Source organism: Eurytemora carolleeae, unplaced genomic scaffold (assembly GCF_000591075.1).
Source record: "Eurytemora carolleeae unplaced genomic scaffold, Eaff_2.0 scaffold1201, whole genome shotgun sequence".
In the NCBI taxonomy this organism is placed as follows: Eukaryota; Metazoa; Arthropoda; class Copepoda; order Calanoida; family Temoridae; genus Eurytemora; species Eurytemora carolleeae.
In genome coordinates, this window is record NW_019397096.1 from 81,594 (window position 1) to 108,051 (window position 26,458).

Sequence of the window (26,458 nt, forward strand, 5' to 3'; positions counted from 1 at the left end):
TGATGCATGTATTCTTGTTTACAAATTCCGCCCAGAGAGAACTGGTTTCAACATGTACGCAGAGTATACGCAACTGCAATTAACTTTCCTTGCATTACATTCTTGAAGTAACAGATGTCTTTAAATGATCGCAACTAACCTGACTTTGAACTAACGCTGAATATTGCATTTTCGCCAAATCTTCCGTTGCTTGTTCAGGGTAGAACAGGGACTTCCAGAACATGGGTTTATACTGGTGACAAAATTCAGACATAATTCCAAGCACAGTGGTTTAACCGGGGACAAAATTTTGACATGTTTCCAGAAGCAGTGGTTTATACTGGGGACAAAATTAAGACAAAATTCCAGACACAGTGGTTTAAGGTGGGGAAAACTTAATGACATGTTTCAAAGCACAGTGGTTAATACTGAGGACAAATTTCAGACACAACTCCAGGCACATTGGTTTACAGTGGGGACATAATTTGGACACATTCCCAGTGAAAGTGGTTTTAAAAGTGCTTATAATTCAGATGTTTCAATGTAATATTGTTTGTTATTTTGGATAAAATATAAACATACAAGTAGGTATAGGCGCGCCTGATGCAGCTTTATTACTTAAAAACCAATTTGATACAAAAAATACAAAAATATTCACTTCCTACCGGGAAAAAAAATATATTGATTTGAATGTACAAAATGCAGAGTAGTAACTCAAAAAACTGGTGTAAAACTACAGTTATTTCTATGATTCAATCATGGTTTTGAGTTGAAGAAATCCGCATTTTTCATCCTCCACTCTGTAAAGGTTATTTTTAACATCTCCTTCTCCTCCTCTCCACTGAAGATATAGTTCACTGCCTTGCTGGCAACCCTGAACAATTTCTCAGAGTCCCAACCAAACGCTTCTCCAGCAAGTCTGAACCAAACTTTCAACTTAATATACAATTGAAAGCTATAAATCTGTGAAATTCAAATACAACTCAAAACCTTTCTGCTTTTTATTGGATTATATATATAAATCTTTAAGCATTTTCTTTTTCTTAATCTTACCTTGGTTTGAAAAAAACTAAAAAGTTACCCAATGTCTTGAACAAAGCACCGTTTAAAAACTTTTTTTATAACGTAAATACCTTTCTCTTGGCTAACTTTTATGTAAAACATTATCAAGTTAAATCAATTTTTTGACTGGACTAAAATTGAAATAAGGTTTTCCTATATTCTCCACTGAGTGAACAAGAGAAGACACCTTTGTCGTCGGTACAAAGGATAAAAGGAACCTATATGTTAATCATAAAACTAATTAAGAAAAAAATCACAAAGGATTAATTTTCTTCAGAAGTCGGTACCAGAGATGAAAAATCCCCTATCAAGGAGAAGTTGTTGAACTAGGTTGAAGGGGTTCAACTACTTATGTGAAGAAGCTCAATGGCTGAAGTAGAACTAGCGTTAGTCGTTACTGGCTTCCATTTAACGCATTTGAGCATAGGCCAGAAAAGATAAACCTGGTTTCATCTGATCTACATTCATAAATTCCTAATTCCCACTAAATAAGCGCTAAACGTAAGCACCTTGTTATGCAGTAGTCCAGCATGATGTTGAGCATAAGAAGGAACAGAGTTACAGATTACGTTGCTGGTCATACAGACCTCAACTGGAATACTTGAAGACTCCAGTTTATCCCAGAGCTCAGAACATCCCCCTGGAGAACGCCATAATTACAATAGATTAGATTTAAAAGTGAAAAAATAATATCTACCTAAAGAAGGATGAATACAGGTTCCATGACCAATTCTATCCGGACCAAACTCTAAAAACTCCAGGGTTTCCTACCAAGGTATATTCTAGGATTTGTAAAAAAGGAGGATATGACAGGGTTTCATATAAAATAATTTGCAGAATAATTGATCATCTAGAGAATAAAAATGTTATTATTATGCGACTAGGAATATTCCCTGTTTGTTGAATACTTCTGCAAGATGAACAGAGAATCGTATTCCTTCATTTCTGTACAATTATGATGTTGGTTCAAAGAAGAATATGAGTAATATTCTGTGAGCATTGAACCCTAATTGGATTATCATTGACAAAACAAAATAATTCCCTGAGCTCTTGCATCCTAGGAATGATCTGAATGATATTCCCCTGCCTCGGGTCCCCTGAGATATCTATCCCAACCACTTGACCTGGGTAGTCCTGTAAACAAATCCTCTTTATGAAATGACTAACAATAACTTTAACTTAAAATAATGAAAACTTAACTTCTGAAGAAAATTGTACAGTTGAATATGCTCCTCAAAATCTTGCATCAACCTTCTGTCAACTGCTATGATCAACTTTACTATAACAAACGTCTAATCAAGTTCTATTCAGATAAATTTTTTTTAAAAAGTTAATTTTTTTCGTCACTAGCCTATTATCTGCGGGAAAGTGAGGCGAGACTTTACAATCTGATCAAGTACAGCCCTACAATACTCTTCCTTCTCCATCCTACCAGCAACCCTCCTATACAAGATCATAGGTTTACAAATAGGTTTTGAACAATTTCCAATTTCCGTTTTTGCTACCTTGGTGTAGTTCTGATCTCTAAATAAATAACACCATCGTCCGCAAACTCCTCAATAACATCTTTCATGGCCTCCCCCACCGCCCAGACGTTGTCTGTTATGCTGTGGACCAGGGAGAACATTCGAAACGGATCATCAAAGCTTCCCTTCTTCCCTGCCTCGATTAGAGTATCAGATCCAGCAGGCATAGGCTCATCAGGCCACATCTTAGTGTGGTAGGCTACCAGCTTTTCAATAGTTTGGCAACTACAGTTGATCAAATATAAGAAAATTTAACGATCAAAGAACAACAGACTAACTTCACATAATCCAGATAGATAGATAGTTAGAGGGTAATAATTAAAACCAACAAAAACCACAATACTCAAAACCAAAATAATAAACAAATATTTGAATCTCTCCTTAAGGAACCATTTAGATGTGCGTGAAGCTCAACTTTGGGGAGAAGCTTACAAAATTCAGATAATTCTACCATTTTAAGTCTGACGTATTTTTTAATCTGAAAAATAAACCTTGGTGTAAAAAATGTCTTAATTTCCTTGCTGGTGAATTCAAAAACTTCAGTAGTTCCAGTCCAGCGGGAGAGAAACCCACGATGGTTTACAGTTGTTAAATTAGCTTCGTCACTTACCCTAAATAATATGGATACTCGAGAACCTGAGAAATAGTTCTGAAGGCAAAAATATAATCTATATACAAACAAAACTTAGAAATCCCGGTCAATGCAGGTTGGTCAGTATCAAGCCATTACTGATTATGTATTGTTTTTGGTTTAAAATAACGCAGGTTTCAGGCAGTTTTAATTCTAAAAAACAGCGAGTAAACATTCCTCTCCTTATTTTTATTACTCCTTGAGAAAAAAAAACACGTTAAGACAAGTTCCAACGAAAATACTGTGAGCGTAATTCTAAGGGACCCTCCATTTATGACAGAGCATGTACACACGATTCACAAAAGTACCAAAAATATAAATTTTATTATCTTTAAAACCTGATTTTATTCATTACAACGGCGGATTAAAGCTCCAGAAAAATCGAAACGTTTCCAGCATATAACAATTACGATATCTTGCATATTAATGATAATATGACAAACTTCTCTGAAAGTTTAAAGTATATTTTTCATAAGGCCCCCATTATATAAAATTGGAAGGCCACTTAAAAAAGACGACAGTCCCTTTTATGTCGTCTTCATGCACGAACTCCTACCTTCCAGGAGCCCACATAAACTCTTCCTTCTCCTGTACATTACTACCAGGTTTAGTCCAGGCAATAACATCCTTCTCTTTAGCCTTCTTTTCACGATTATACTGATCCTCTAAATATGCAAGCTATACATAAACTTAGATTAATTAAAATTACAGATAGAACACCAGATTTGTCTTTTCAAGATGTATATGTTACGCCTAGTCGGCATAGAACAGGCTCTATCTCTGTCTTGTAATTCTACGGAGAGAGAGCCTGATCTACGCTTACTGTGCATAACTCCTTTGGGCTTCTGCCTCAAGGATATTGTGAAACAACTCCTAAATCTTGAAAAGAAGACATCTAGTGTTATATCTGTAATTTTAATTAGTCTACAGTGAATCCCTTAATAACGAATACATCGGAAGAATTTATCAAATGTCGTCTTGACAATTTTTCAAACCTCAGACCAATACTTTTTGAGCTATGTAAAAAAAACTACAGGGGGGGGGGTCAACTTGACCAGCAGGAACAGGGTTAATAGAGAAAGTTTGGACTGCAGACAAAGCTGGGTTTGGGTCAAACGGTAGTACAAAACGTTATTAAAGGAGGTGAATTAAAAATGATTCTGCTAAAAAAAATATTTTTAATGCTGTCTTTTGTCTGAAAAAAAAACCGAATTGCCCTCCCTTATCAAAGCAACAAAAATGATGTAGGACTTAAAAAAAAGGAATTTGCGTTAGAGAAGTAAAATTCAGGTTTACGGCCGCGAAGGATAAAGGTTTACGAAGAACAAGGTTTACAGCCGCTAAGGATAAAGGTTTAACGAAGAACAGCTTTGCGACCTATTTTCAAATTCGGAGAAACCTACTTTTGGAGTATCTCCTTCAAACATTTGTGAAGCCTTTTCTTTTAAAACCATTTAAGAAGAGTCACTAACCTAAGGTGTCATGACCCCACCAGTAGGATCGAATGGGTTGATAGCAAACTCTATCTGCTCTTGTAGAGACCCGGAGAAGTTTCACAAGCCCTCGCATTCTATCCTACCATCATATCTGTAATCATATAATATAATTTATATTTGTTATTTCACAACCCATGCAATCAGAGTCTGATGATAATGCCACAAAACCGGGGTTAAGTTTAGATTTTAGGATTACAGGATTTGTTACGTAACTTAATCCCAGTTTAGCAGACTTGGGCTTAGAATTAGAAATATCACAATTTTCCCAGCAAGTCAATAAATTTTCATAAATATATAACCATAACAACTAGTTTTTAAACATACATCAAAAATTTTCCTTTGCATTTGTTAGCAAGATTAGAGGTACAGGAAGGGGATATATCCGAACTTGAATTATTCATGGTTACGCTGATGCGAAACCTTTTGAATTTGGAAAGTCTATGAAGACTCTTCGGAAAAAATCTGTTCCTAGCTAAGGCACTAATTAGTTCATACTGCATAATTAATAGACAGAACAGGACACAGATCTAGTGTCCATAAAATGGTCTGAGTTAAGACTTAATGAACAAGAAGGATTTGGTTGAGACGTAGTTTAACTAACCTTAGCTAGTTCAACTACTTTTCCATTAGACATAAAGTCAAAAAACCAGATTCATTTTCTGTATATCAGTTGATATATCAGGAGAGAGTGGTATAGTAGCTTACTGTTTAAATATTCTCCGATCTCTACTAGCTCTCTCCTTGACTAGAGATAAATTAAAATACTATGTTAGTCCCGTCAATATTCTTCTGTTATAGTTCTTCAGTGGCTTCTACACCAACCTCAGGTCCTAGTTCACGAACCCTGAACAAATAGTCCGATGCAAATTTTAACGTAAAGTAAAAAACAGAACCACAACGGTGCCAAATGATCTTTTTCTCTAAGCTTCAATGACAAAAATACATTTATTTTTAAGTTGGTTCAAATTTCTTTCTATTTTATAGAAACGGAATTCATCTTTGCCGTCGGGTAAAAGTTTGTTTCAACTAGTTTTTAAAATTCTTATGTATAAAATTGGAATTTATTAAACTTATTACAGATCTGTTTTCTAAAAAAGGGTCTATTTTATACCATAATTCAATATCTTGTAAGTCCCATGACGGATGAACATAACAAAATTAAAAGATTTGTTTCTGAGCAAAAAAAAGTGGGAATAATACCTAGCTTGAAAAATAGAACTGATCCCGAGAATGTCTTTTGACTCCGCAGAATAATAAACAAGTCTGTATGCTCCACTTCTAGAAATAAAATAAAATAAAACCATGTTCAGAGTTTTCTTAAATCCAGCAAAAACAAATTTAATTTTGAGAAAACAAATTTCATATTGCGGCCTTTCACTGCCATGGAACAGTCCGGATATGGAAAACTGAAATAGTAATTACAGACAAATCATTAAAGCCTTCATTACATTTGAAATAGTTTACCAATTGAAGTCAAGGAGTCCAGGAATGTCACCATTTTTAAGACTAAATTGGAGGAATTAGTCATTTAAACTGTCTTTCTGTGCTATTAGGAACTGTGTTACGAAGCATCTAGATGAATAACTTATCGAAAAGTCACGCAGTTTCCAGAGGACACCAAAGACGTTTGCACCATTGACCTAGAGGTCTCCTGCAAACCACCACACAAGTAAACAAGTAAACAAGTACAGTGTTCAGATGCAGCTGGGAGAGCTACGGGGGTTCTAACTCGAACTTATTGCATATTTAATAAATCCAAGATTTACAGGATTACCTGATAAATATAGAATCATCGAAGGATAGCTGGAATGCCTCCTGCCTAGTTGGACTGGAGGGAGCCCAGAGGAATCCAATATGATCCTGAAAACTAGCCTCCTCCCCCTTGTATACTCCTATCCAGTCCCAAGCCTTCAAATATCTCCAATCTAACACAAAAAAACTTATGAAATAATTTCAATTATGAAATGTGAAAAGATGTGGTCTGAACAGAGGCGTAAAAATATCTATCCTACTACTTTCTGCTATTCTTCTCAGAACCCNACGCCCAAACGGGTCTGATTAATTAACAGTATAACAAATTCAATCCCTCTCATCTAAACTTTTAAAAATTTGTATCAAACAGTTTGTTTCGAAATACTTTTTTTGGTTTAAAAATTAAATGGAGAACGAGAAAAATTAAGGGATGGCCCCATAGTAAAAAATGATTATTTTTTACTGAATGCCCGTCCTTAAAACTTTTTCTTATGAATATCTTTGATCTTGTTTAAAAATTCAATTATCTTTTTTTTTATTTAATGAAAACTCAACTAATTAGATCTCTTCTTTGTTGGTATTGAATAGAATCAAGAAAAAAGATATTGATTCCAAGTTAATTAACATTTTATTTCTTATCAATTCTTCTTAAAAAATGGATCCGGATCATGAACAAAAGTTAATATTGAATAATTTTTTTTTTGGTACAGATTAAAAATGTTCAAATTGTTGTTCCCCGCTCATTTTTATGCTCAAACATTGGTGAATAGTTGAGAATTGTGTTTTGAGAGCAAACAGCAAATTTTTAGCATGATTAAATAAAAACTATGACTAAAAAGTACATAGAAACTAGGACAAAGTCTTTATAACGGACAGGATCCGGTATGTAAGGAAAGTCAGAAAATTTCCACAGCCTCAGACCAATACTTTTTGAGCTATGTAAAAAAAACNGGGGGTGAGGTAGAATAAATTATTTACCTTTAACATTAACAGAGTACACGATGGTATTATCCTCTCCACAATATACATCTTCTGCACAACATTTATATTCAAAAATGAAAGAAAATATTTAAATATAAAAACTATTCGGGACTGTTAGTGTAATTTCAAGTGACCCTGCATTACAGAGGGATATGCCCGATGCACAAAGGTGCCATTTTAACCTTGATCTCATCAAAATGTGAAAGATATTGTCGATTTAACATTGTACCTCAAGCATTAATCAGCATTTCACAATTAAAAATGACCAGGTTAGAAGTAAAAAATATTGGAAGTGATACCTTATTAAATCTTGCTCATACAAAGCTTTAGGCAGTACCGTTGTAATTGGACACACCACACTTTAAACGGAGTCACCTTTAAATACGTCATCAGTCTCTTCATCATTTTAGAGAACATTTTTGAGGAAAATCCACATCAGTTTTGCTTTATTTTCTATGGCTTAAACAAACACACAGAACTTTTTCAGATACTCAATCTTGCTCTGCAAGAACATATAGGATTTTAAGCAATAATAGGAGAGAGGGCAATATAGTATAGATTAAGGAAGGATATATCTCACTAAGTGTACTGCAGTAGATTGGGGAAGGAAATATCTCACTAAGTGTACTGCAGTATATTAAGGAAGGATATATCTCACTAAGTGTACTGCAGTAGATTGAGGAAGGATATATCTTACTAAGTGTACAGCAGTTTCGGGGTTGAATTTAAGCAAATTAAGTTCAACGACTAATTCCTTAACAAAGAACCGAATTTACTTGCGGGGTGGTTGAACTGCCTTCCGCCGGTTCAAATCCTTCCTGAATCTTTAACTTTAAATCAGTGGTTCAAATTTGAACCGGCATCAGGTAGTTCATCAACGAAGCTCAAATTCATTAATTTAGGTCCCAGAACACCAAAATTTGGATTTGGTCAGGTCCAACTATTGTGCCAGGTCCAGGGAGTGTTGACTTACTGGATTACTCTCTACCGACGACGACCTGACCTCTGGACTGTGCGGACCACTCCAGCTATCCTCAACATGCGCCTACCTGGAGTTCTGAGGATCACCACCCTAGTAACCAAGTAAGGTAGGATATGCAAAAAAGAAGAAAGTTGAAATAGCAAAAACAAGGCAAATTTGTGTCTGAAATAATAGAATTCTACCCCCCCCCCCTTCCATGAATCGACGAGTTTACGCATTTGAAAAACCGAGTACATGCAAAAACGAGCCAAATATTTGACTTCATTTTAATAAAATTTCATGAATCTCGCTTTCCAAATTTGAAGTTGTTCTTCTCCCGAGGGATTGTACAGAATACTAATTTTATCTGCATTACTTACTTGAACAACATTTAACGTACTTTTCTTCCAGACACAGATAGAACAACTTTACTAAACTTTACACAAGCGAAACCATTTAAATTTAAGACGCTAATTAAAATTAATAGTGCATATTTATAAAAGAAACCACATCCTTTTTGTCCGGAAAATGTTAGGCAGAAATCTCCGAAAAGGAAATTACAGCAAAGATTCTCTCATCTTTTCAACTATTCCTCTCTTTCTCTCAATATTTGGATACATCTTTCTCTCTAACTCGCTTTCTATCTCTCTCTCTCTCTGTATCTGAGTGTTGCCCTGAGTAAAGAAAATCAATACTGAAGAGAACCGATGAACACACTGTCTCGGATAAACACCGCTCAGAGATTCATCGAATCTTAGAAATTACAGATTAAAAAAGAATGAAGAGAAACAGTGGGGAGTATAATTTTTTATAAGAGAGATTCAACAAATCTCTTGGGTTCAAATAAATGTTTCCTGTATGAAATCTGACTATTGGATGAAAGCACTGGACTAGGAGCTCCTCCGCCAGTTTACTGGAGAACACGGATAACTTGAAGGAGGATGAGACGGGTTTATGGTCAGACTCCAGGAACTCAGGGTGGGACGTGTAAGACTCCTGGTGCAGGGAGAGCTCAAGGTTGTCGTAGTTCCCCTTGTTCACCTTGAACAGGATACGATCCGTCCAAGCAGGACGGCGCTTACTGTCGAATACACCAGTTCCAACCTTAACATTTATTTGTTCTTATTTGTTAATTTGATATTAGTCTTTTTTCAAGAACATTTTTTTGCACTCCCAATTGAATGTGTGTTCTCGATTAGTTCGAATTCTCGGTACTTTATTATTTAAGTAAAAAATATTTGAGGCAATGATGTCAAAATGGGACGTGCAATCTCATTTCTCATGTATATTTTTCATTTTTCATAATTTAATAATCTTTGTTATTTTTAATAATTTTCATCATTTTTCTCTCGATTTGATCCGTTACTTGAGTACTAAGTAGCTCTCGGTTAATATTTGGCGCTTTCCAAATAAATTGAGAAGAATGAAGGTTTGTTGAGGAAATGAAAGTTCTGTAAATATTTAATTGAAGAAAAAAAACAATTCAAAAGATGTAGAATTTGCTTTTATCTTATACGATTATGGAGGGAATTGTAAGAGGCTATCCTACCTTTTACTTAAATGTAGGAGGGAAGGATGGCTATCCTACCCTATACTTGAATGTAGGAGGGAAGGATGGCTATCCTACCTTATACTTGAATGTAGGAGGGAAGGATGGCTATCCTACCTTATTCTTGAATGTAGGAGGGAAGGATGGCTATCCTACCTTTTACTTGAATGTAGGAGGGAAGGATGGCTATCCTACCGTTTACTTGAATGTAGGAGGGAAGGATGGCTATCCTACCTTATACTCGAATGTAGGAGGGAAGGATGGCTATCCTACCTTATACTTGAACGTAGGAGGGAAGGATGGCTATCCTACCTTATACTTGAATGTAGGAGGGAAGGATGGCTGGTTCTCCTCAAGTTCACTGAAAGCTTGACCAGAACTTCGAGCACCGGACAACTGGTCTTCACCCAGTAGTTTACTCAATACTCCCTTCGACACCAGGTCTTCTATCTCCTGGAAGCTGAAGCTGTTCATTTCAAGTCTTAAAACAGATTGAGTTAAATATGTCTCGAGATCTTGAGATTTTTGGTAGAATTAGCTGTAAATAGTTCATTTAACTTTTTAATTTAAATTAAAAATGTTACTTTGGGCGTAATATAACCAACAAACCACTAAAAATATCACCTGAAATTAAGATCTCCCATCCAGAAAACATAATCGTGATACATTATCAACTCTGTGTTAGGAGAAGTATAGGTATGTGATCCTAGAACTGTGTTGTAACTCTCTATTCTAGCCTAGACAAGACGCTATGTAGAAAAAACCCCATTGGTCCAAAAAGAAACAGAAAGTTTAAATTAGTTTTTTTTTAAAATATCGAAACAGACGAACACAAAGTTACAATTAGTAATGAAAAAAAAACACACTTAAAGGGCGTGACCGGCTATGTAAGGTAGTTGAACTGGGTATGCAGTGTTGTTGAAAACTTCTTTCGGATTCATTGGAGACATATTAAACTTTTTAAAGATCATTAAATCCTGAGTTTGAGCACATATTGACGTTCAAAACTCCATCTTTGGGGGTCGATACGTTTTCAGAATTAGTTTTTTTAAATTAATAAATAACGACAACGAAAAATAAAGTAAAAATTATACAGTAATCTAATTAGATGGTTAGGAACATATTTCTCAAAAGAAATTGGTCAATAAATCAATGCTAAAATCGATTATTTCGTTTTCATTATTATAATGAATTTCTTATTTTCTTTGAATTTATTTGCAATTTCTTCAAATTCTTCAAATGTCGTCTTTTCAATAATAATTCTAGAAAATCTGCGAAAATCTTTGTGAATAATGAGAAACCAGAATAATAAGAAAATAGAAACTAATAATTGAACAAGATTACTTATTTTCGATGATAAGATTAATTCTTATTTTCTCAACATGTTCCTAAACATGACGTCTTTATTTTATTGTAAAACTTTTTTACTTTTTATGTCGTCGTTATTTAATAATTTAAAAAAATTAATTCTGAAAACGTATCCACCCCCAATGGTCAAGTCTCATCCTTTTCGGGCAACCCTTTAAATTCGTACTTTGGAGTAAAACCAGGAAAATGTCCAAATCAAATCCGCATGGATAAAAGATGTACCTGGTTATTATGATCATGTGCTGCTAGATGACTGTTCAGGACACAAACAGATACACCGTAGATCTGAAACCTAATTATATCTTTATCTCAGGGATACAAGGGAGGGGGGTGTTAAAAGAAGGGGGAGGGAGGAAGGGGGCACTTTGCAAACTTTTGGAAGATGCCGCTTGAAGGAAGGGAAAGTTTGGAGGGATGATTGCAAGGTTTGTGGAAGGTGGAACAAGGAGGGATGATGTGGTAGAATAAAGGTTGATCAAAGAGGGGTTTAAGGTTGTAGGAAGGTTGATTAAGGAGGGATTACAAGGTTGGAGGAAGTTGGAACAAGGAGGGATGATGTGGAAGAATAAAGGTCGATCAAAGAGGGATTTAAGGTTGTAGGAAGGTTGATTAAGGAGGGATTACAAGGTTGGAGGAAGTTGGAACAAGGAGGGATGATGTGGTTGAATAAAGGTTGATCAAAGAGGGATTTAAGGTTGGAGGAAGGTTGATCAAGTAGGGCTTGCAAGGTTGGTGGAAGGTGCAAGAAGGAGTGATTGCAAGGTTGGAGGAAGGTGGAACAAGGAGGGATTGAAAGGTTGGTGGAAGGTGGAACAAGGAGGGATTGCAAGGTTGGTGGAAGGTCGAACAAGGAGGGATTGCAAGGAAGGAGGAAGGTTTATCAGGGAAGTATTGCGAGGTTGGAGGAAGGTTGATAAAGGAGGGATTAAGAGGTTGGAGGAAGGTTGATCAAGTAGGGATTGCGAGATTGGAGGAAGGTTGATCAAGGAGGGATTGCGATAGAAGCAGAATGACGAGGGAGGGATAGAGAGCTAACAGAAGTGGAGGTTGGGGAGTACATGAGAAATGGTATCTCCAATAATATCTTCTGTAAAAGGAAATAACTTGATATTTATATCATGAGCATGCGCTATTTTTTAACTGGTCAAGTAAAGACGAAACATATTTCAATCTCAGGTCTGTTTTTAGTAAAAGAAGTTAAAACCTGCCAAGAAAAAATAAAAATATGTTGCTCCCCCTTTCATTTTTCAGTTGACAATTCCCACACAAAGTGAAACCATACGTTGTCTGTCAAATAATATCTTTTTGGATAATATTTTACATAAGTGAAAAATTTATGATTCTCTCAGTATTAAAAGATTTTGTTAGCAAATATTCCATTTAGAATTAAAATTTCCAGCGAATATATTTATTTGATGTAAATTTAAATGTTCTGTCAAAATTATTCAATTCCCGAGATCTCTCGCAGTTATTTCGTTGAACAAGATATAAATAATTTATTACCACTTAACCTGAAAGTTTTCATTGATATTTCAAAGGATTGTAATTAAGACTGCCCCTCTGTTTATAAATCCTGATGTCCGACTCAAAACAGTGCCCTTTGAACTTTCGTTTGAGCAAACATGAAAATGTTCTTTTATTTTCTATGTGATTCCTCTGAACAATTACATGTGGATTGAAACAGCAGAGAAATGAAGGAAATTAATAAATATGGGAAATTGCTTATATAAAGGGTCACTTTTAATTATAACTTTAACCCTTTAGCCTCCCTGTTCAGTAGTATTAAACCCAGGTTAAGTCATATTCCTCCCGTGGAAATAAACGAATCAGGGACTTTGCTACAGTGATCAGTATATACAGGGTTACCCATATGAGACTTCAGACACGGCTGTAGGGACAATTTACTGTCAGTTTCCTTACATTCATCAAACTCTGCATGCATAAACGTTTCTCTTCCTTTGCCAAACCATTAAACAAGCCATTTAAAGACCATAGTCAAGGCATAAGACCCAATTAGAGCTTGGGATCGACGTCTTTTAAGGGTTTTGAATAGTCTATACAGTCTCATCCTTCATGGGTAACCCTGTAAGTAGTGTCGGTTACATAAATGGTGATGATTATAATTTCAATACGAAACCTAGCACTCCTCATTATTACGGCTGAAAGTATTCAATCTAAACTGTCAAAACCTTTTTGCAGCACTTAAGCAACCTTTATAAAAGAAAAAAATCGAAACTTCAGTAATAACGATTTTTAAAGAAGGTCTGAAGGAAAGGTCGATTTTTCAATTTTCAAAACATGTAGTAAAAGGATCGCCTGGATTCAGTCCATTTGTCCGTCTATCGATATTTAAAAATTTTTTTGATTTTAGGCTACAACACTAGTTTTTTTATACACAGACAAATATTTTGAATGTATCAAATAAAACTTTCGAACTGGTGAAAGGTGGATTTGAGAATTTTATCCCAAAAGTGCCAAATAATATATTTTACTATAGTGTTCTTACTTGGTATAGTAGAAGCCATGGACATAATTATAATTTCAATTCAAATATGCTAAAACGTTTTGTAAGAATAATATGGATCTACAAGCTTATTGGGAACCCAGCGTTACACAGGGTTCTCATAGTTTACTCGCACTTAAACGATTTTTACCGGGAAACTTAATTTTTCGCTATAAAAGTCGACCCACCCACCCGTTCCCCTATCAAAATTTGGGGCAAATCGGTCCAGGGGTTCCTGATTTATGATGGGACAAACAAACAAACAGAGATTACCGCTTTTTATAAAGAAGCGCAACCAAAATAAAAAGAACTTGTGAATGTTTTAGGATGACAGGGGGGTATATTTTCCAGAATTTTAAGAAAGGGGGGGCGAATGGAAGGCAAGTTTTTTCATTTTTTTTTCTACTTTATACATATAAATCATTCATTTGCCCCAATTCAGCGAAACCCCTCTAAAGAAACTAAATATAACTTTTTGGGAAAATTAATGTTTTTCAACTTTTGTACAAGAACCTTTCACCTTTCACGCATCTAATCAGGAAAAGAATATAATTTTTTTACGATCCGAGTCGTATATTGCAACGTTCTCAATTTGGGTAGATGCTACGTTATTCATCATAAGTCGTTTTTAACAATTATCTCCGAATAGACGCAACAGATTCAAAAGCGCTTAACATAATATTAGCCGATTTTCCTCTTCAGAATCAAACATTGATGAAAAAATGGGAAAAATACACGAAACAATACTTTTTACTCAAACTTTTTTAGTTCTCCCCTAAAAATTCAGTAAAACCCGAGATAAAAAACGCAAAGGTAAACATTCCTCATTTCTGAAAGGGGGGAGGGGGGGGGAGAATTTTTTTTTTAAATATTTATCCCTGATGGAACCTTTTCTTATGATATTTATATGTACCTGGTGTACTGTGTTTCAAGTCCACGAAGGTACGGTACATGTTTCTCCAGGCAGAACAGTAGGAGGACTAGACCCATCAACTTGATGCTTCTATAAAAAGTTAATTCACTTAATTTAAGATGAAAAAAAAATTAATTTGTTCAGAAAATTTTGTAAAATTTTAATGAAAGAATGATAGGAGAGAAAAAAAGATAAGAATAAAATAATCTGCAATATCTGTTTTAGGCGCCATTTCAAAAAGTACTAAAAAAAATTAAAAATCCAAATTTTATTCTTTAATATGCAGACAAGGATATCCTCTAGATTAAAAATGTATCTAAAAGGTTTTAAAGTATATCGGAATTGCTGGTTAGAAAAACTTATGCTTTTCATGAAAGGAAAATTTAAAAACTTTTGTTTAATGTTTAAGATTGTAAAATAAAATCAAGCTGTTGAAAGATAAAGGCAAGCATGACTTAGTTTGAAAGGAAATAGTTTAACAGATAGACATTTTAATGCTAGTTTAAATCGGGGCGCATTTTCCCCTTCTTAAACATTTTTTACTTCTTAAAGAAGCTAGAACGTCTAAAACCATGCACAAAAAAATTTTATCATTCAGTTAAACTATATTAAAGCTCAAAGAAATAAAAAAGACAGTGTCATGTATTCAGATAAACGTAATCTTTGTCTTTGTATGTATATTGTGGATTGCAAATTCCCACATTCAAATTTCAGATAAAATCTGTCATTTTATTTTTTCTCCAGAATATTCAAACTTTCTGCATTTCTAACAAATTAGAAATGGAAAGATGAAATTTTCTATTACATTTTCCAAAAAAATTTATGAAAAAATATTTGGACATATTTCGAAATTTTTCGATTCTTTTGGATGGTGTATTCACAACGTTCATAACAATGACGATCTCGAACAGTTCTACTGCTTCGGATCCGGATCCTGGATCCGCCCTGGAAAAAAATGGATCCGGATCCAGTTCCCTTACAAGATTTACTGATTTTTTAGATATGAAAAATGTTCAAACATTTTCTAGCTAAAACTTACTGAACCATTTAGAAATTTGAAATTTTTTTTTAATTTATTATTATATTGTTAAAAATCTTAATTATTGTTTGTAGAGCAATATTGTTGGTTTTGATTGATAATTTGCAAGGATGTAAGGCAAGGAAAGTCATTTCAGAAGTGTACACATCTTTAGTACTGCAGTGTACTGTCTCTGGGCGCTAATGTAAACACAAGACGGACGTCGAAGCCTGACATAGGATCCATTATTCACATAAAAAATCAATGAAATATTCTGGTCATAGGAAATTATTATGTGAATTATCAAAATTTTCAAAATTTAATGCTTTAACCTCCTCGGATACTAAACGAACACTGATGCATCTATTATTGTTTACAAATTCCGCCCAAAGAGAACTGGTTTCAATATGTACACAGAGTATACACGACCGCAATTGACTTTCCTTGCCTTACATTCTTGATAATTTGGCTCCTTGGATCCGGATCCGAGGATCCGCATATTTTCAGAAATCCGGATCCAGGAAGAAAAAATGCTGCGGATCGAACGGATCCTGATCCTAAGCACGATGATACCTGACTTTAATAAACCCTAGAGAAGAGAGGGTTTGTCTAGTTTCCCTGGACCAAGCATCTTCTCCGACCAGAAGCTGTTCAATCAGCAGTTCCTGAGCTCCACTTCGAACCTCTTGGAGTCCAATCAGGACTAAATCTAGAATCAATAATTTCTGTTTAAATTTTAAAATTTTAACATATTTCGGATGGAGAGATATGATTCGCTTAGTTCGAAGCAAAAGTAAAATAGAATTAAGTTTGAATAAGATCTTGAAAATTTAGGTATTATAGCCTCCATGTACTTTCCTAATTTTGTGGACGGTATAAATGGAATCGTTGTGAAATCGGAAGGTCACTTGAAAGTTTGATTTATCCCGAAAGTTTGATCTATCCCCCAACACATTTAGAGAATTTTTTTGTACCAAATATGGTCTAGGTTTCATTATACTCGTAAACAAATCTCTAATATAATGTTTAACGTTAATTGATTAATAAAAGTATACTTTTGCTTACCCTTTCCTTGTAACAAACATGTTTTATAACTATATTTTCCAGAGATACTTTTTCCGCGTTTTTTTTTCAAATTTTCCTTTATTTACTTCAACGGAGAACAATGTGTTTAGTTATTACAAAAGGGTTACCCGCAAAGGATGAGAATACAGAGACGGCTGAACGGAATTTATACAGATAAACTTTTTTCTTTCCTTGCCAAATCATTGGTAAGCCAAAAAATACTATAATAAAAGCAAGTTCTTTCACACATTGTTATCTGTTTAACAGAATATTTATCTAGAACTAAAATTGCCCCTCTTATGGATTACATTTTTTTAAAACCCTTCCCCCTTTCCTCTTTTATTTTCTACAGCGTTTTTATTGTGAGGCCATATAAAACAAATCAATTAATACTTGTTTTTGTTTTTGTTATTTTCCTCAATCTTTCGAAAAATTGATAATTAACCTTCTCATCTTACTTCACCAAGTCAGCCACCTGGTAATTTCCAAGTAATAAATAAATAGTAATTAAGAAATCCATGATCCTCAGTTCATATATCAAAAATCAAAATAATGTTAATTATAACAGAGAGAGAGAGGTTTAACAGAAAAGAATGTAATATATCACTGATAAAACATAGAAAATCATTTTTATTCACAAAAAAAAAAAAAAAAATAACAAGAGCCATGAGCTTAAACTTCGATTTTTACACAAAAACTCAAATAAAGTTATGAATGACCCCACCCTTAAATACACACCTGGAGTAGGATTACGAATCAGCCGAGCAATATCAGTTTCTGGTCCCGGCAGGAATTCACCCACATTGAACGTGATGAGCTGAAGGTTTAAGGCGTCCATTCCGGTTTTCAGTTTACAACCAACGAGTGCGTCGTAATAACAATATTTACTCAACTATTTCAGTTCTTTCGGCCATTGTTAAAAAGAAGATAAGCTTGAAACCTAATTGGATGATATCCATACCGAGTTATTCACTGTAGAAAGAAGAGACGTAAATAATGCGGCAGAAATCGATTTTTATAATTTTGATTTAATTCCATGCCGCCTAACTTGGCCTGGCTCCCTCTCCCAGCCCCCTCTTCTCTAACAACCTGGAGGGATGAAAATATCTGTAGACTAAAAATTTTAAAAATAAAAACCTAGTAAAGTTCGTCAATAAATTTACTTTTAACAATATTATTATTAATTTTATTCTATACAAATATCCCCCTCCGAGTCTCAGCTGTCGTCTTCGTTTATCGGGTTTCCGCTCCCCTTCAATCAATGGTGTATTTTTCGACCTACGCAAATCCGCTATACTTCATTTCTGACCTACGACAAATCCGCTATATTACACATATGCATGCGCGCAACTAAACATTTTGTTATGGGGGTGCAAGATTGATTGGGGACAAGGAAAATATACTCAAACAATAAATAATCTATAAATCTTCGAATATTCAGTATGACTCCATCTGAAATGAAATAAAAAAAAAGAAATCTATCAAACATTGTTTTTAGTTACAGGAAAATGCCTTAAACATCAAAGGAGGGGGTGGGGGCGAGGGTGTCCGCTGTATTCTTTGCTGTCCCATATAAATGTCTCGTAATTTACAGTTGCAATAACTATACCATTTACGTCTTAAATAACAAATGCAGAATGAGAGATATTGGTTTGTTTTACTGAACAAGTGGATTTTTGAAGATTTAACCTCATTCCGAATAGATTTTAGGACAAAGTTTTCACCTTTATTCAAAATTTTGTGTCAGTTTTAATTTGGATGCTTTGGAAGTCATCTGAAAGCCACAATTGCTTCCAATAATATTTAATTTTCTCGAAAATACATTTAAAGGTTTTAAGATAAGCTTGGCTTTTAAGGGCTCGGAAACAGTGATGTTGTTAAAAAGAAAGTTAATTTCCAGTTTTTATTTAACATCTATGTAGATTTTCATAAGAAGTGCAATGAATTTGATTTTCTTTTGATTTTGAATTTGACAGAATTTTCAAAAATCTTTCTTTGAATATGGCTTACTGGTATTTTTACCAGCCTTAGTAGTTTTCATCATTCACTGTTGCATTTGCTTCTGACTTACAGTTTAATTTTAACTTATTAATATAATTAAACTACAGGGTGACCCAAAAAATCTTTAATATGTAACATACAGGGTGTCCCAAAAACATGGGATTTCAGTGACGAATTCGATATATCGTCTTTGTTATGAACTAGCATTGTAATACCTAATTTCAAATGCCATAACATTATTATGTCTGCTAGAGTTTATTTAATGAAAACGGTAAATGGCTGTAAAGATGTGTCTATAATGTCTCCGCAAGATGAACAGTGAAAACGGACAAGTTTACTCTGTATGCTTCAATTTTCTTTTTTACTAAGTACAACCGCGTATACAGTCAAAACATAAACAAACAAAATGTGAGCATAGCAGACAAAACTATTACAGATTACAGCTTTCTCAGTAGGTATCACTATACTAAATCAAAAAATTATTTAAAAAAACGATATCGAATTCGTCACTGAATTCTCATGTTTATTGGGACACCCTGTATCATATTCTTATTGAGTTTTAATAATCTAATGATGTAATTTGAAATAATTATCAAATCTGCATATTGCAACTCAAATAATTGTTAAAATTTGATGATTCAGATGCCCTGGTTTGTACCAATCAAAATTTCAAACCCATTTAGTAAAGGTTTCTTAGTAATTTTTGGGTTTTGGAATTTTTAATAGGGATTATAACACTTTGCTTGTCTCAGTTTACTGACATGCTAAGTGTTTTGTTAGTAAGTATTGATAATGAACTCATTCTACTGACATGCTAAGTGTTTTGTTAGTAAGTATAGATAATAAACTCAGTCTACTGACATGCTAAGTTTTTTAAAGTAAGCATAGATAATGAACTCACTTTACTGAAATGCAGAGTGTTTTGCTAGTAAGTATAGATAATGAACTCAGTTTACTGACATGCTAAGTTTTTGCTAGTAAGTTTACATAATGAATTCAGTTTACTGACATGCTAAGTTTTTGCTAGTAAGTTTACATAATGAATTCAGTTTACTGACATGCTAAGCGTTTTGCTAGTAAGTATAGATAATGAATTCAGTCTACTGACATGCTAAGTGTTTTGCCAGTAAGTATAGATAATGAATTCAGTTTACTGACATGCTAAGTGTTTTGTTAGTAAGTATAGATAATGAACTCACTGGCATACTAAGTATTATGATTAAGTATTTGTTATTATGATTAGATAGTACAGTCAGCTCTTTGGAAAAATCTAGTTTAACTATTTTGAAGCATGTTTTATTTATTAAAAACTAAATAACAGCATTCTATCAAATTGTCCATACCTTTCTAAGGTTAATAAATTCAATCTTTAAATCTTTTATTTTATTTTCAATCATAAAAGTTTTGCATTATTATTTTTTTGCTTGATCTACTTAAACAGCTGAAGTATCTGAGTAGCACTAAGACCCTTGGTCTCCGGCAGGATGAGAATAACAAGAACGGATCCAGCTCCAGAAAGCAAGGAGAAACCGAACCATAAACCTAAACATTAAAATTTTAATTATCCTCCGAAAAAATGGAAAAAATGTCATAACTTTAAATTTGTATTTGATGCCATATTGCCAGCAAGATACGGGTGTCCCAATAAAAATGGGAACAGACATGACGACTTCTTTGTTCCATGCGGGATTATTAAATGTAAACATTATTTTGTAGTATCACAGTTAAAACGTTTAACACTGAAAACTACTAGTCTTGGGATTTCCAAAATGTGGTCTACCATTTTCCAACTTCAAAATTGACGGAGATATTATGAAATGTGCTCAGATTCCATATTATTATAATAAAAACTGTTAAAATGTTAAATATCTCGGTCAATTTGCAAAATACAAAAAGTTTAGATCACATTTTTAAAAGCTCATTAGATTTTCAATCTTTTTTCAATGGACTTTATGTCATTTATCAATTATCGGAAATCAAAGACGATATTCATGTCGTCTCTCAATGTACTTCAGCAAGGACGTGAAAATTGTATAAATATGTTTCAATTCAAATATTTAAAATCTTTCTCTCCCCGAGAGTGATTCAAGCGATCTAATAAAATTAAAAACCATAGAGAAAGGAAACGAAGAGGTAAAGCTTACCTTAGATGTACACAACCGACCTCTTAGTTTCCTTTCTCTATGTAAAAAACCAAGAAATGATCAGGATTTGAGTTGTAAACAATTATTGAACACTTTATATTAATAAGTTTAAAGAATGTTTAGAAGTGGAATCCTACACGCACCCCTGACCCATTAGTAAAAGTAAATTCAACCTAAAGTCTGACCGCGTCAACCTTGTTGCACCGGCTTATAGTCCTTTTGAGTGTCTGCTTTATTTACCCGATGTCCGGGCGATACAGTACAAACTGGGACTGGAAAGGTTGACCCAGCTCGGAAATTCAAATATACTACAGCTGCCCGTGCCTATAACCAGAATATCGGAATTTTCTCATATTGTGATAAAAGATATTTTGAATGACAAAAATCGTAAGAAACAGTTATGGCTCCAACTTTATGTTGTAATTAGGGTTTCTACTCCCCATTTTGTATTGCAGTGCAACTCCAATGGTTAATCCTAAAATGCCGCAGAACTTGGAAAGACTATAAATCCAGGAGAAAAACAGGGTTCGTTCCTTAATGGGAGTCCCTCGATACCCTCCTTTCCTATAACCTACTCCAAATTTTTAACTCATTTCTGTCACATTCAACATTTGGAATTGATTTCTGAGTGGACAAATGTTGTTGGATCCATCTTTTAGACCACAAGGCGGAACTAGGATTTGGACACAAAACTCAAAATTCAGAATTAAAGAACTCAAAGCAATAATTGCTGGTACGTTTTTTCCACCTCGTTCCCTTAAAAACCCACCCGGTTGAGCTTAAACCAGCATGATCAACTGTGCTCACACATTCGTAGGTTAACACAATAAATTTGCTAACTGAGTCAACACTCAAGATGCAGCAATACTGAAAAACAGAATACACTCAAAAAATTTCAATGAGCAGATTGTCCCAAAAAAATCTGGTTTCGACAAATTTTCATTTTCTTAAATTATAAGAATTAGGGACAGTCTGAAAGAAAAGGAAAAGAAAAAAAGTAAGAAGATTGAAACGATGGCAACAAGAATTTTTCTATTTCAACTGTATACAAGTTATAAAATTAAAAAATTCTTAAAATTGTTAAAACAAAATCATCATTATGAATGCTAAAAATTACAAAAATTTGTGTAAAAATGTTATTGATTTTTGTAAATTTGCACAGAAAAGTATAATTGTTTGATATTGTCTTATATTGTACACACAGAAGATGCTCAAAGATAGAACCACAATTAAAAGTTAAAATAGAAGATGGGTGCAAAACGCCCCAAAAGCCTATAGTATTAAATATACCTGATAACCCAACAATCTTAATAACAGGTGAATATAAACAAGTTAAGGCAAAGGCTACACCCCAGTTAGTTAGAGATGATATTGTCACTACTGCTGGGGCAACCTGAAAATGATCTAGAAATTATAAATCAAATAAATCAAGTAAAACAACGTGGATTTCTTGTTTAGAAAAAACGTAACATTAAGAATCGGACTCTGTAGATGCAAACTCCCTTAGAATTCTGTCTTGCAGTCCAATTAAATAAGACGCTAAAGGTGATATCATACACAGCTACTATTAATTGTTATAGCAACCTGTCAGGGACTGTTAAGGTAAAATGGTGGAGAGTAGCTAAAGCCTAAAAGTTTTAGGAGTTGATTGCAACCAATATTAGTTCTATCAGATGTCTCTGTCTCGAAAAATTGACATAAATGAAAAGGAAAAATGGTAAAGAAACAAAGTTATACAAAATATCTGAAAATTTATTTGTAATCAACATAAGCGTCTGAAGTTCATAAAAATCTGTTTTTTTTATCGTTAAAATCAAATAATAGATGTAATACCTTAGGTAAAGCGAGATCGGCTAGTAAGACCCAGGCAAGGGGTCCAATACCTAAACAAACCATTCAGACTTTAAAATTTTGATACCAAATGTATCATTTACTCTCAGAAAAATTAGAACCAATGGAAATTCAAACCCCCTCGGGATTTATCGAATCCCGAGGGGGTTTAAATATTTATAGATTGTTGTATAATAAAAATAAAAACCAGTTTTTTTAAAAGAAATGTACGTTGTACAGTTAATTCATATTACAATTTACATCTTCTAAAAGAACAAAATAAAAAACATCCGCAAATAGCAAAAATCAAGCCTAGATTCACATTGAAATGTGAATTTATGCTTACATACAGTAATAACCAAAAAACTCTGAAATAGGAAGACGACTTCATAGCAATAGTTAAGTGCATTTGATGTTGTTAAAAAGGAAATAGTTTTACTAGACACTTATTAGATTAATAATTAAGTAAAATGGGTCACACTGCACAATTGCTGAATATCATGCTCAAATGACAATTTAAAGTCATAACCTGATCCTAAAAGTCTTTTTCCTATTTCAGAGTTTTATGGTTACCACTGTATGATGATTAAAAACTACTTTAAGTAAAAACATATGATAATGAACTGGGATAAGGTTTATTACTGGTTTTATTTAGGATTAAATAATTTATAGCAAACAACAAAATAATCTGCAGTTGTCGGCGTTTATATCAATTCAAAGATTAGAATCTTCTTTAATTAAGATTTTTATTTTAGCAAATTCGATATAAACACTGATTGCTGTGTAATCTAGGCAATTTGAGTCAACATCATGTGGTGGGATAGGTGCAGTGATTTTCTCAGTCCAATGATATGAGAACTAAATGTATTTTTAAGAAGGGTAACAAGTCACAATCCAAAAAGCTATAAAATAGGAAGACGACATTTAAACAATCTTCAATGTTCATATGCAACAAAAAGTTTTACGAGTATAGCTTGAAATTCAGCTGATTAAGTAAAATGGATCTGTGTATACTGTAAAATTGCTATTCATTGAACTATTCAATATTTTAACTTAAGTCTCAAAGTTGTTTTCCTATTTCACAGTTATAGGCTACCACTGTAAAAATATATTTACCCAATGAGTATGCAGATACGTATAAGAAAAGGCAGACTAGGGGCACAGAGTTGAAGGGACGAGGAGGTAGAAGATATACATAGACACCCAGGACAAGCATAGATACACTCATCACTAAATCACGAAGAGGTACAATATATACATATACAGCCAGGACAAGCATAAATACACTCATCACTAAATCACGAGGAGGTAGAATACATATACAGCCAGGACAAGCATAGATACACTTATCACTAAATCATGAGGAGGTAGAATATATACATATACACCCAGGACAAGCATAGATACACTCATCACTAAATCACGAGGAGGTAGAATATATACATATACAGCCAGGACAAGCATAGAAACACTCATCACTAAATCACGAGGAGGTAGAATACATATACACCCGGGACAAGCATAGATACACTCATCACTAAATCACGAGGAAGTAGAATACATATACACCCAGGAAAAGCATAGATACACTCATCACTAAATCACGAGGAGGTAGAATATATACATATACACCCAGGACAAGCATAGATACACTCATCACTAAATCACGAGGAAGTAGAATACATATACAGCCAGGACAAGCATAGATACACTCATCACTAAATCACGAGGAGGTAGAATACATATACAGCCAGGACAAGCATAGATACACTCATCACTAAATCACGAAGAGGTACAATATATACATATACACCCAGGACAAGCATAGATACACTCATCACTAAATCATGAGGAAATATATACATATACACCCAGGACAAGCATAGATACACTCATCACTAAATCATGAGGAGGTAGAATATATGCATATACAGCCAGGACAAGCATAGATACACTCATCACTAAATCACGAGGAGGTGCAATATATACATATACAGCCAGGACAAGCATAGATACACGCATCACTAAATCATGAGGAGGTAGAATATATACATATACAGCCAGGACAAGCATAGATACACTCATCACTAAATCACTATGAGGTGCAATATATACATATACAGCCAAGACAAGCATAGATACACTCATCACTAAATCACGATGAGGTGCAATATATACATATACACCCAGGACAAGCATAGATACACCGATGAGGTGCAATATATACATATACACCCAGGACAAGCATAGATACACGCATCACTAAATCATGAGGAGGTAGAATATGTACACTACATATACACCAGGGTCAAGCTCTAACTTATATATGCTTTTCTATAGCCCTTTACATTTAAATTTTAGCACTATAAAGCACTTGTTGTTAGATTTAGTTTTTGAGAAGTAATTGGCAAGAGCATGAGACCTTTAAATCACAGTGAGAGAAATGTTCAGAATTAAACAAACCAAAATAACGACGGAATTCTTCACATTAACAATAATTCTGAGAATTTTGATGATCTAGAAATTATTATGAATGACACAGAAGCAATTGGTAGGGGGGCACAAGTAAATACCCCAGTTGCACTTCTGCATATTGCAAAGACGTACCTATAAGAGTAATTGCAAGGAGAGGTTTTCTGTTAAATTTTGCAACAACTGGGCCTAAATAACATAATAAAATAACTTAATAAGATAAATAGATAGATTTAGAGAGAGTAAAACTTATATCTAATTAGCTTATAGATAGATATGGACGCGTTTGGCTTTTTTCATTTTGTTTGTTCATCGTTCATGAATGGCCCATTTCGTTTTTTTCTACCGTTTGAAAAGTAATTGATTTCGTTCATTTTTAAAATTATCGTTCATTTTCCATCTATTTCGAACATTTTCTCACTGAGCGATTGTTCAGTAAATTCGTTTGTACAGGAAAGTTGTTCGTTCAGAAAAATCGTTAGTTCATTAAGATCGTTGGTTAAAAAAAGCGATAGATTTTTCAAAAGGTTTTTTTTTCGAAAAAATCGTTAGTTTAGTCAAAAAACCATAGTTTTAAAAAAATCTTCTGGAATTTTTTTTGATCAGTGAAAACGAACAAAATCATTTATGAATGACCAAGATGGTTAGAAAGATTTAAAACGATTTTTTTTTATTAATCTGAACGATCCATTGCGTTCGTCCATTGTTCGGTTTTTTCTTTTCTGAAAAACAATGATTTTCACAACAAATTTCGTTTAATCTAAAAATTTTCGATCTGTCAAAAAACAATGCCCAACTCTAGTTAAAGATACAAACAAACCGACCTCTTTCTACCTGCTATAAGTGTGGATACAAGCATACAATTCCTCATTATACCTGCTAAGTGTAAATACAAGCATACAAACCTCTTTATATCTGCTTTAAGTGTAGATACAAGCATACAAACCTCTTTTTACCTGCTATAAGTGTGGATACAAGCATACAAACCTCTTTTTTACCTGCTATAAGTGTGAATACAAGCATACAAACCTCTTTATACCTGCTATAAGTGTGGATACAAGCAAACAAACCTCTTTAAACCTGCTATAAGTGTGGATACAAGCATGCAAACCTCTTTATACCTGCTATAAGTGTAGATACTATGCACACCTCTTTATACCTGCTATAAGCGTGGACACAAGCATACAAACTCCGACAATAGATGAAG

At 34.0% G+C, this 26,458-nt stretch overlaps 3 protein-coding genes across 5 annotated transcripts in view; all 3 read right to left on the reverse strand.

The window, feature by feature from the left end:
• LOC111711816 (adenosine deaminase-like protein) overlaps window positions 1-4,788 on the reverse strand; it is a 10,763-nt gene extending 5,975 nt beyond the window's left edge. Inside the window, exons 1-10 of one of the 3 annotated variants that reach the window (XM_023486266.1) lie at window positions 3,085-3,169; window positions 2,547-2,792; window positions 2,393-2,484; window positions 2,241-2,320; window positions 2,084-2,175; window positions 1,935-1,986; window positions 1,739-1,808; window positions 1,551-1,681; window positions 1,195-1,259; window positions 565-898 (exon numbers count right to left, since the gene is read on the reverse strand). In XM_023486266.1, the coding sequence (XP_023342034.1) occupies window positions 736-898; window positions 1,195-1,259; window positions 1,551-1,681; window positions 1,739-1,808; window positions 1,935-1,986; window positions 2,084-2,175; window positions 2,241-2,320; window positions 2,393-2,484; window positions 2,547-2,752 (951 nt within the window). In that variant the 5' untranslated portion in view covers window positions 2,753-2,792; window positions 3,085-3,169 and the 3' untranslated portion in view covers window positions 565-735. The other 2 variants (XM_023486264.1, XM_023486265.1) reach the window with 2 other exon arrangements.
• Window positions 4,785-17,875, reverse strand: LOC111711814 (phosphatidylinositol 4,5-bisphosphate 5-phosphatase A). Its single transcript, XM_023486262.1, has 11 exons — window positions 17,543-17,875; window positions 16,313-16,448; window positions 14,714-14,811; window positions 11,528-11,613; window positions 10,562-10,674; window positions 10,250-10,418; window positions 9,243-9,492; window positions 7,425-7,478; window positions 6,469-6,619; window positions 5,895-5,972; window positions 4,785-5,538 (listed from the first exon to the last, which is right to left on the reverse strand). Exons 1-11 carry the CDS (start codon window positions 17,640-17,642, stop codon window positions 5,487-5,489), a joined length of 1,287 nt encoding a protein of 428 aa, XP_023342030.1. The 5' UTR covers window positions 17,643-17,875; the 3' UTR covers window positions 4,785-5,486.
• A 2,291-nt stretch (window positions 17,876-20,166) lies between these two features.
• On the reverse strand, window positions 20,167-26,458 carry LOC111711815 (facilitated trehalose transporter Tret1; the record flags this gene model as incomplete). The annotated part of the gene is given in 6 exon segments (XM_023486263.1): window positions 20,167-20,347; window positions 22,240-22,342; window positions 22,783-22,832; window positions 23,896-24,009; window positions 25,387-25,440; window positions 26,411-26,458. Coding segments are annotated over 6 exon segments (482 nt in total), but the record flags the coding sequence as incomplete, so codon positions are not given.

Excerpts from the sequence above, each read along its gene's own strand:
- LOC111711814 (XM_023486262.1), bottom strand. The coding sequence starts at position 17,642 with ATGGACGCCTTAAACCTTCAGCTCATCACGTTCAATGTGGGTGAATTC. Across the intron at positions 16,449-17,542 it reads GATTCGTAATCCTACTCCAG|ATTTAGTCCTGATTGGACTC; the intron begins GTGTGTATTTAA and ends TATTGATTCTAG. Across the intron at positions 10,419-10,561 it reads ATGGGAGATCTTAATTTCAG|ACTTGAAATGAACAGCTTCA; the intron begins GTGATATTTTTA and ends ATCTGTTTTAAG.